The 12365-nt window shown below is 31.5% G+C and overlaps 1 protein-coding gene across 1 annotated transcript; it reads left to right on the forward strand.

Annotated features, from left to right (window-relative positions):
• Positions 1 to 3501: 3501 nt before the first annotated feature.
• On the forward strand, positions 3502 to 11571 carry LOC134690904 (uncharacterized). The gene is made up of 3 exons (XM_063551067.1): positions 3502 to 4198; positions 8257 to 8406; positions 11329 to 11571. The coding sequence occupies exons 1-3, from the start codon at positions 3973 to 3975 to the stop codon at positions 11487 to 11489; spliced, it is 537 nt and encodes a 178-aa protein (XP_063407137.1). The 5' UTR covers positions 3502 to 3972; the 3' UTR covers positions 11490 to 11571.
• The last annotated feature ends 794 nt before the right edge of the window (positions 11572 to 12365 follow it).

Below are 12365 nucleotides of genomic sequence, written 5' to 3' on the forward strand. Positions count from 1 at the left end.
TACATGTTCTGTATATGTACATGTATCTGGTGTACATGTTCTGTACATGTACATGTATCTGGTGTACATGTTCTGTACATGTACATGTATCTGGTGTACATGTTCTGTACATGTACATGTATCTGGTGTACATGTTCTGATTTGTGGCATGGATTGATACCCCATATTGATAGTGTTTCTCATTAAGTAATATTTTATTTTTCTATGATTTTTTTTTATATTTCGGAATTGTGTAAAGTGTGGGAACCGGTGGTATTGTTGTATCTGTCGCTCCTTGGATTCTAAAGCATTTTAAAAATACATTAACATTGCATCAACGTTTGTCTTCAAATAAAAAGAAAGTTCGTTATAAAACATGGATAGGTTTGGCGTGGTCTATTTAGAAATAAGATGTTGCTATGTATCTACGTTCTATAAATCAAGTCTTTCTGAATTTATGAGAAAAAAATATGTATAAAGTAAAAATAAATGTTGACATTAGAAGCCAAATACATTCTAAATGCTAACAAATACAATATTCGGTTTTTGAATTATTGGCAGAAAGTCGGAATTATTGTGTTCAAGTAGTTACAAAAAAAAATGTCTAAAAACCCATTTTTCTCCCTATAAAAATTGCAGCTATTGTGCGACTGCCAATGAGACACATATCCACTAATAATTACATTACATGCAAGTTTCATTATAATACGTTATTCTGTTTGACTAACTGCACAACACGTGCTATTCGTGTGTTCATGGTCCTAGTTATAAAAAATGTAATTATTAATATTTAATGCTTCTTTTTGTAACTGCATAGGGTTGTAAAAGCGTTGGCCGTGCGCACATTTTTTAGAATGCAGCGCTTCCGCGCTTTATACAAAATTTACTTCGGTCAACGCTTTTACACTCCAACAAAGTTACAAAAAGAAGCATTCAATTCTTAAATAATAGTTCAAATGAAGTGGATGTAAGCAATTATAGGCAACCAAACGGCATTTGTCAATGTGAAGAAAAAAAAACTACCCAATTAACCCCAACCTCTTACATTCTTTTTATGGACTGGTCGTTGTTATTGAATAATATGATGAGATCATTATTGTTTTACCTTTACCTTATTACCTTAATAAATTAGTTCCTAGTGTATTAAGTCAGAATATGAGATGTTATTACGCAACAATAATATTGTTTATTTGTTAAGAACGGAAACAAGCTAGTGACTCTGAAATAAAAAAATCATTCAGAAATTATAAAATCACTCTTAATATTGTGAATTCATCAATATGGTAGTTTTTACATGTACTTAAATTCCACTACGTTTTCATAACATAGAGGGTTGTTTATCGCAAATGAAATCAAGCATGCTTCAGAAGTTTGAGAACCTTTTTCAAATCATGCATTTTCATTCTTTGAAAAAGTTATTACTTTGAAAAGAAACATGGCAATTAATATATCAGTATAATAGTATACATGTACGCATGTCTACGCAATGTGTAAAGCTTGTGCGGATTCAAATAGATCAGCATTTTCCATTGCTGTTATAATTCATACTTAACACATACCAAATCCGTGAGTTAATGAACTCGAAATATGAACGATATGCCTGTTATTGTTCATAAAAAGTCAATTTTATTATTTCAAGGCCAGATTCGCCAACCTAACAAAACCAAATCTTGTGAGGTACTATACATTTGACATGTATAATTATTGGACGTATTTCAATTGTTTTATTTCATCAATGACAATTATTCCATCTTATTGTTTTATCGATTTCTAAATTAGTAAATATCGATAAATGTTTATTGATTGGACCTGAATAATTAAGAAGGAAAGAATACTTACATTTGGAAAACAGGATTTGCAAAATCTCTACTTAGGGCAGAAACGTATGCTTACTCTGCACAAATTGCCATCTCGCGAGAATCACTCCTTCTTTTATTTTCGAATACTAGTAATTGATATTTCTGATTTCCATGCGATTTCTTATTGACATCTATTTTCAACAATCACAGTCAATCGAATAACTCATTTGAAATTCATAAAATATTTCAGTCATCCATAATCGAATTATCAAATATTGATGGTTTTTCTTGAGAGCTTATGGTGATAAAAACGTTTATTGTTTCTTTTCTTAATATCAATATCTAATAAATTCTTAATGTTGGTACAAGATAGATGGGACATTGTCAATTTACCTAGTTTCAAGTAAGGCTGTGTTGTTTTAAGTCTTAAATGAGCGAAAACACACGATAGCTTATAATTTACTTTTTCTCAAATGTGTGTAAAATAGGTACTAGTATATCTCATTTCTGTCTTGTAACTCTGATTTTGATATTAACAGTCTTCCAACGACACAGTTTTCCGTATTAACATTTGCTGAGTTAATAATTATAATAAAGAAGATGTGGTATGATTGCCGTTAAGAAACTTTTCCCAGTAGTCAGCACTTCGGTATTGACATGAATATCAATTATTATGTGGTCATTTTTATAAATTTACTGTTTACAAAACTTTGAATTTTTCGAAAACTATTAGGATTTTCTTATCCCAGGCATAGATTACCTTAGCCGTATTTGGCTTAATTTTTTGGAATTTTGGATCCTCAATGCTCTTCAACTTTGTATTTGTTTGGTTTATAACTATTTTGATATGAGCGTCACTGATGAGTCTTATGTTGACGAAACGCGCGTCTGGCGTACTAAATTATAATCCTGGTACCTTTGAAAAATATTCCCACAAGAGACCAAATTAAATGACTGAAATTAAAAACGATATGTCACCGTATAAAGCCTTTAACAATGAGCAAAGCCGGTAAAGTTTATTGGTTGGCATTGATTTTGAAAACAAACAGTTCGAAACGTTAATTTTTCTGATAAAACTTTAACATAAATTTGAAAAGATATGGAGAGTAAAAGCGGTGACAATGCAAATTTCCATATAGTTTAATTTCCATCGGACACAATTCCTGAAAATGCATTAATAATCAAGATATGAAGGAGTAAGGGGGCCTCTTTTGCAATGTTCATATAATTTTCTTTGTAAGGGGCATAAATCGCGTAAAAATAGATGATCGGTGCTGAAATTCGAACTTGATTGAGACATTTTTTAACTAAGCATACCTGGTTTGAGTGGTTTTACACTTGCCATTCTTGAACGCCTTATAGCTTGCTATTTAGTGTAAGCTAAGACTCCGTATTGAAGACAGTACTTAGACCTTTAATGGTTTACTTTTACAAGTTATGACTTGGGTAGAATGTTGTCTCATCGGCAATCATACCACATCTTCTTATATCTACATATCATACATTGAACTTCATTCATGCCGATTTGGAGTATTTTATTGTTGTGAATCACGTATAATAAACTTAACTGTAATCTTATCTATAAAGTATGACGCTATAAGTTTTAGTTCTTTTCTATTTTGTTCAAATAATCCCAATTAGATTGCGGAACTATCCTATGACATGAACAAGTATGTTTTCCTTATATCTTAGTGATTTTCTAACAAAACTAGATCTATCTACGTCAACATTACTTATATTTCTTATTTTAGTATACAGGTAGCTTCTAACCTTAAAATCATTATCACGAATTCCGTTTAAATTATGACCCCACGTTATATATAAAAGAGAACTAAGATTTTACGAGAAGAAATAATAACGTATAGATCCGAGGCATTTAAATTGTCATATTTTCTCCTTTTGAAAAATATTTATTTAAGTGATAATTACTTGAAGTATATTACTATTACTTTTATTAACTTAAAGTCACTGTAGTGGGACTTCATATTAGAAAGGAAAAAAGATTCGTCAAAGGATCGAAATCGTTAAGTTATTTACGCAAAATCGTGTTGAGAACCGTTAGTTTTGAGTAATTTGGTTGTTATATTCGCTCACATTTACCTCCTCTAGAGGCGGACAGAATTGAAGACGGATAGGTCTAGAATTCTACGAGTTTAGTAATTTACCGTGTTAAGATCAAATAAACTATCAGAAGATGGCATGTGGAGGATGTTGTTGTGATTCCACGCCCATATCCTGGGTGTCATATATTGTTACATGGGTGGCTCTAGTATGTGGACTGGTTGCCATTTTCACTCCGTACTGGAACACGCAGGATAATAATCCTGATGTTGACTTTGCTGGACTGTTTTCTCAGTGTAAAGATGATATAAGTAACTGTTTCTCGATATCAAATGTTCTCAGTGCCTATAAAGGAACAGGTAAGATACAATGTATATTTTCAGTTTTTTTTCCACATCCGCCAAATATATTTCTTATACAAGTTTAGTTATTTTGCCTCTAATGCAAATTTTTTCAAATAAAATTAAGAATAGAAATGGGGAATGTGTCAAAGAGAAAACAACCCGACCAAAGAGCAGAAAACAGTCGAACACCACCATGCTCAAAAATGCAACCGGATTAAATATATTTTGAGATATCACAAAAACAAACCCAAACACACAGCAATTATACGCAAAATCTACCATTAAAGCAGAAAAACAACTACATTTGTAAACAGTCCTCTTTTTTTAAATTTATTAAAACACTGTTTTAGAATTGTTGTCTGCCTTTATATTACATCATCATCGTACACATGTACCAAGTTGAACATTCATGTAGATAAAACACAATATTAGCTAGTACACTATCATTAAAAAGCTATTAAGAAATGAGATGCTATTAATATAACCACAAATCGAAATTATCAAAAGCAAATGCGACTACATTACAGATGAACCTTAACCAATTCACTGTTCAGTAATACGTTCTAGCTCATTGAAAAAAAATCATACGTTCGATTAAGAATTTTTAGTCCTCAAGTGATATTTTGGGGGGTTTTGAATGAACTTCATTTTCGATTTCACAAACTGAAACTGTAGAATGTAAACCGAGAATTATATTTCAACTCTTTAGAATTTTACTGTATATCCTTTTGATAACCAAACATGGATACATCTATACAATCATGTGTATATCGTTCAGAATAACTTTACATGAAGCTATTCAACGTTGTCACATTAAAGTCTGATATATAAATAAATAATGATGCCCTTTAAAATGATATCAAACGAAAACACATTTTTCAATTAATTTTCAAATGGATTTTCATTTGTCAATATGAAAGTCTGTCAAATAATTGCTGTTTATAGATATTGTATGTAAGTTAACTCAAATTTGAACGTATCTGCAACAATCAAAGAAGTCCGGTTTCCGGTTCTCGTTCTGAAGGCGAGACAAAAAATACATACGAGACAAAATCATTACAGGAGAGACAAAATCTCTGACTTATGCCGAACTCGTTCTCTTTTAAAATAAATTGAGCGAGTCACAATACTGTAAAAAGTCACAATGAAAGTCTTTTTACGTAGTGACTTATATTTGAAGTGCACGCTTTTGTAAAGTATCGTGCAAACGATGCATTACGTTTGTGCGCATTTCCATTTAACGCGTATTTAAAAGGAAATAAAAATCACGAAATGTCTGTCATACAAAATCGACTGCTTAAGCATTAAGTTCATATCTTCACTTTTTGTTGATTACACTATATATGTGTTTTGTTATAAGAGAAGTTATAAAGATCATGTGAAATGAGAAAACTTATATTTTAAGATGACGCACCTTATTTTAATAGACATGTTACGAAAAGGTATATTCTCGACGCTGAGGTTGACAAATTACACTTTAAATTTGGGGACGGTGTCAAAACATTGATTATAGATAAAAATTAGATCATGTGCGTCTTGATGATCCTCAAATCACAGTTATATAGAACATCATTATGTAACATCCTAATATTATGACAATTGCTTTTGTGATATTGATGGCTATCATACGACATGAAAGGTGTCCGCGTGCAAGAGTGGATGGGCTAGAAATAGGGGGACTGAGAGTTATACATTTTCATTCGATTCTAGATTGATAATATATACTAGTAAATAGTAAGCCAGTTAGATAATAGTTTTATTGTTGTATTACAGTTCCTGAAAAAAAAACCAATCTATCGCTGTACTAATCTTAGACAAAGGTCTTCAGTCTGATTGATTTATTCTCTCGGGTGTCTCCATCAGCTTCCAATGACTCTGAAAGTTTTGAAGCGCCTTTATAGTGTTCGACATATACCCGTCACTCTGATATACGCAAATTATGTTTTTACATTTTCTTCTTTCTGCTAGTGGTTTAGCTCTTAGATGATGCCTTTTTTAAATCTAACCCTAGCCCCCTCCCTCTCCCTGAAAAAAAATGCTGGTACCTCCGTAGAGTAGTAATAGGTACACATCTATTAAAACGCCATTATAATTTTTTTTAGGAAACCCCTTGCATCGTTAGCTTAAATAGAGGAAAGACCCATCGGTCATCGGTGTTAATTTTTTTTTATTGTCATTTTCTTATGAAACGGTTGGCGAATTTCAACAACACTTTCCAGGAATTTATAAAATACAAAATATCTGCATAAGGTGGTGTCAAGGTGTAAATGCAAAGTCAATATGTAATGCTTTTGAAACTCTGCAGGAATGTTCCACTGATGAGTAGTGAGTCACATTTTACACAAACCTCTTATCGTTCTGAACAGGCATTACATATTTGCCACTGGACTTTATGCAACCAATAGTCAATCAGTCACATACACCTTATAAAGAAAAAACAAATTGAGCAGAAACTGTTTAAATTAGGACAAAGTTGGAAAGAAATATAGGAAGAAAATACATGCCCTCGAAGCTATGTGACCGGGAGTAAAAAATTTCTAAACTAGAATGCTACATTTTTCAAGTTAAATTGTAAAAAAATCATGTTTATGTGTTTTAAAACAGACTCCGTTAGATAAAAATTTAGGTGGCAAATAACTGGATCAAAATACATATACTTCTTTGTGTGCTCGTCATAACTATATGAAAATGACCGGTGCATATATTTTTTACGAGCAGGTATAAAGCAGATTGTAATACTTAAGATTGTGTGCAAGGTCTATCATATTTGCAAGGGCTCGCCGAAATATTTACACATGTAATATCTTTTGTGTTTTGACACAGTCCCCACAGTTAAAGTGTAATTTGTCAACCTCAGCGTCGTGAATATACCTTTTCGTAACATGTATATATAAGGTTATTTTTTGCAAGAGTTGAAAACAGTATTAGTTTCGAGTATATCTCAGAGTGCTGTATTTTCTCCCTGTGTTGAATACCCATTGGTGACCTTGGTCTGTTTTCTGGCCTTTGGTCGGGTCTCTTTGACACGTTCCCAATTTCTATTCTCAATTTTATTGTATATCTAACCAAGACCTTTTTGTTTACATTGTATTTTAAAGTTTATAAAACAACTCAAAATATAAACTAAATAAAATGTCTAAGTGTCGCTTTTGCACGATAAGACTATAGTTATATGATGTTATGTTTTTCAAGTTTTTAAGTGTTTTATTTGGTATTTAAAATTCCTCCAATTTTAAACTTCAAGTTATCTGTGTACTATTGTATGTCTTTAAATTGTAGAATAAAACATACACTTTGATTAGAAAAAAAACGTGTTTCCAAATCTTTAATACTTAAGTACAGCAAATAAATTTAAAACAAGAAATATACCGTGCAGATTTTAAAGAAATAGAATATAGAATATATTGCGGAAAAACACGGATTTTTCTAGATTTTTCGTACCTTTTCAGTGAATGAATGATAAAGGTACAATGTATAAATTTTATAACTAAATAAGAAATAGCAGTTATTAGGCAAATTTTTGTTAATATCGAGATTTAATTTGATAATTTCGCTTCGTTTTATGTATGGCCGGAATAAAAGCATATTACATGTGTACTTGAATGTATAATATTCAAGAAAATAAATTTTCTGAATAAATAAAGTCTTAAGGAACGGACAGCCGAAAACCGAAAGACATTGTTTTTTATTCCCGTTTATTATAGCCGCTGTATTTTATATCTTATTAAACCGTTTTAATGCATTTGTCAAAAACCAGTAGACATAATATACAATATTGAGTAGAGTTGCATTTCTATGAGTCTTTACTAACTTCTGATCTAACGTATAAAAAAGAAGATGTGGTATGATTGCCAATGAGAAGACTGTCCACAAGATACATTTGTACCAAAATGACACAGAGATTAACAACTATAGATCACCGTACGGTCTTCAACAATGAACAAAGCCCATACCGCATAGTTAGCTATAAAAGGCCTCGATAAGACAATGTAAAACAATATGACTTCTTTACTTTTATAGTTTCTTAATTAGATACGTATTGCATTCTTCAACAAATCCTCTTTATGTTTCAGATTTTTACGATGATTTCCTGGTAAACCTGTCTTTACAGATGTCGGGATTGGTTGCCCTGATTGTTGCCATAGTATTATTTTCGATATACAGTTGCTGTTTATCCAATAAATATTTAGCTTATGTCATAATTGGCTTTCAACTGTTTGCATGTAAGTATTTCGGAATATCTTTTTTTTAAATAGTTTTTGAAGGCCGTATATTGACCTTTAATGGTTTCCTTTTTTTTAAATTGTTATTTGGATGGAGAATTGTCTCATTGGCACTCACACCACACCTTCCTATATCTTATAATCGCAGACCATTGTTGGCTTTATCGTCATATTTGTTTTATCTTTATTGCGGTCTTGAGCTTGGGTGGGGTTATATCCTTGTTTTTTTGTCTCCATTGACAACAAAACACCATAAAAAAATAATGTTCTGGTAAAATAGACAACGCATTCAAATCGATCTTAGGGACGATATCAAAAGGACAATGAAGGACTTTAATTCATATAGTTTTTTCAATGACCCCCCTACCCCCTCTTAACTTTATTTGGAACAAATTTATTGATCAATAAGGATATATGTAAAGTCAATGTCATTTTAAACAAAACTTGCAGCAATTTGACCCCCTACCCCCAACTATTTTAATTAAGTTTTTTTATCCTTCATTGAACTTTAACATTCTAGAATGCAACATTAATTCTCAATTGTTTCACAAGTATGGATTTCTCATAAATACTCATTTGCCAATTTTCTTACAAAGGACACGAAAGCGAACACTAATTATACTGTAGTACGGAGTGAAAGGAAGATTTAAAAAAAAATCAGTTCTCGGAATGAAATAAAATATTAAAACATATCCTTTTTCTTCTTTTTGAGTCTCTCTGTAACGATAATTGCTGTTCGGCAACAGAAAAAGGGAAAGGGGGGAGGGGGGTTCCAAACCCAGAGTAAAGGGGGGTTCCAACTATATGCTCCCATTCAAATGTATTGATCGTCGAAAAAGAGAGGGTTCCAACCCCTAGACACGCCCTCACCCCACCCCCTGGATCCGCCAATGGACAACAGATCACGACAAAACTATGTGTAAACATAATACTTCAAAACGTATTTTTTTACATCAAGAAAACAAGTTATTATAAATTGACAATGATTTTATATATGCATTGAATTTATCTTGCATGCCTAATATACAATAATCATCTCTTTAATGTAATCTAACGAATATGATGTTTTGTAAGAAATTACTGAGGATCTGCGTACGATTGAGGAATTTCAAGCATTATAATTCAATCTAATCAAATGATTTTTTTTTAATACTAATTTCTATAGGACTTCTTAAGATAAACATCAGAAAGTTTTTACCTTTTATATCCCAATTCGAAAGTTTTAACCACCATGCAATAACCGAGATTTTTTTTCAATTCCAGTTATTCAGTTTTCTGTCTCAAGTTATAATTTATATTCAACTAAATTACACAAATATTAATACTGATAACTAAAGGAATTCACAAAATAAACATAAAATAGTATGTTCTTTTTTCTATACAGATCAATTTCCAAAATATTAACCATTAACAACGGAGATTTTCTGCGTTTCCAGTTTTCGACGTTTTTTCACTAAAAATCACTCATTTCACCTCAAAATTACTTCAATATGAGTAATAATAGCTAATGGACTACTTTAGAGTCTATTAAGATTAGGTTTTCTGTCTTCCACAAGCTTTAAGTCTAAATAATATTTTTTCTTGTTTTCCAGTTTTCAGCATTTTTTCTCTTAAAACCACATATTTCACCCAAAATAACCTTTTCCGCAAATCATATCAATGTATAGTTTTAGTATGTTGTTAGTACAAGTATATATTATAACTTTCACTAAAAAAAGCTTGTGTTGCAATTAGTTGGAGGTTGAGTGATTTTGGAGCTAGATTGACTAGGCTAAATAGACACATGTACAAAATGTATGACGCGTCATTACTTTGTGGTGTACGACGTCGTCATATTTACAAGCATGAAGTTACAAGGTGTTTTTCCTTTTATAGATCCGAATTGTATTACCCATTTAAACTTTATTAATCACGAGCAAACATGTTTTACCATTTTTCGATTATTTAATGCTTATAAAATTGTGGTTAGAATGCGATGTATAAATAGTTTAAAGTTATACATCTTCAATTTTCATTAATACTATTTTATATTCCGGACATCAATGTTAACTTAATTTGGGAAAAAATGATTTACCTTTATGGATATGTGTAAAATCGATTTTGGATTAACAAAACTTGCAGCAATGTTGACCTCTCCTCCACACCCCAAACTATTTGGTTTCAGTTTTCTTTAAAGTTTTTATCCTACATCGATCTTTTAATGTCGTACCTTACAAAACATTTGGAGTATTTATCAAAATGTTATAGAAAAAGATTCAAATTTAAACTTCAAATCTTATCCGGAGGATGTTAGCTTTTGTGTTCGATATCTTCATGCATACATAATTTACATAAATAGTTGATCGACTATTGACAACTTCAATGCCAGTGGCAAGTATTTCACGCATACATGTATTCCGATCGATTTAGTTTATTTTTTTTTAAAGATATTGTCGATTTAGAGCTTGATTGTATTGTACTTGATATTCAAACGTTGAACTTTGCATGTTTTTGCAAGTATTCAGTTGTCTGTAATTATGTATTTTCTCTAAAAAGTTACCGAGCTTGACATTATTTGAACAAGAGTTACTTCCCTTTCGTTGCCATATGATAGCTCTATGTGCACATATTCCTTAGTAAATCAGTCAAATTCAATTTGCAAGTTATATCAAGCGCTACACTTCATAAGTTGTTTACTTGATTCTTTCGTTCAGAATTGCTTGATTCAACACCCTTTTCTAGAAAGGATCTCTTTACAGACTTATTTGTATAACTATTATTCAATTAGGTTAGTCACATTAAAATGAAACAATCAAATACCTAGATATGAAATGGCGGTCAAAGGGAAATAAGTCAAACCCAAATTATGTCATATCTAAACGCATCTGTTTCTGTTCATGTTTATGCTAACTTTCTTTGATGACTCACTTTGCACTATTTCAGTCGGAGCAATTATTGCTGGAGCAACTGTTTACGGAGTGAAGTGGATGGATTACTACACAGCTGCAACAACCCTTAGTTGGTCATTTGGACTAGACGTAGCCAGTGGTGCTCTTAGTCTTGTAGCTGCCATTCTTCTTATAATTAATTCATGTTGTCTGTAAACTTAACACAGTGAATTGTATTGCGTCTTTGAAACAGTTCGTGACAAATCCCATAACCGCGTTGAAAAAAGAAACTACAGCATATTATATTGATTAAGGTTTAATTTTCAATTTTAGAAATTTACTAGTGCGATTAGTTTTTTTTCGTCAACTCGTAATTTTTGTTTTTGTAACTTTAAACAGCATACAAATAGGCACTGAAAAAATAAAGAATTTACTTGTAATGATAAACATTGACAAAATTCTACAAACACTAATAGATTGCGTATAAAACATATGTTAAGTTAACAATCAAATAGACTGTGAAACCAAATGACGTTTTTTACAAACCGATGAAGTTTCACTGTATGATTGTAATTTGAACTTGGATGTTTTTCATTTGTCAGTGTAGTGTTCTACATAAAAGCGGCGTAAACATATATTTGTAAGTTAGAATTTAAGAATCTGCAGGAAGTCTTTCGTTACGTTTTGCCCTTGATATAAAATTGCTATTATTTACATAAACATAGCAGTTTCATTATATAAGATTATATAACAAATGAACTTGACATTTATAATGCGAACCATAAGTTCAGAAATTTTACTGCAGGACACACTCTCAATGTACTCAAATAGGTCGTTTTGACCTGCGTTGTTTCGACCAATCGTAATGTACAAACACAATGACGCATCAAATATTTTCAATTAATCCAGAGAGTAGTCAGTCCTGTTTTAGGATTTTCTCATTCTACTAAAAAAACTTCTTACTGCTCCTTTAATCAGGAAAATGTTTTTACGGGTATTTTTTTCATTATTGTTAGTAAGCATTTTACGCATACTTATACGGTAATGCAGGGGATATACACACTTATACGGTAATGCAGCGGACTGAAATCA

Source organism: Mytilus trossulus, chromosome 11, assembly GCF_036588685.1.
Source record: "Mytilus trossulus isolate FHL-02 chromosome 11, PNRI_Mtr1.1.1.hap1, whole genome shotgun sequence".
NCBI classification, from domain to species: Eukaryota; Metazoa; Mollusca; class Bivalvia; order Mytilida; family Mytilidae; genus Mytilus; species Mytilus trossulus.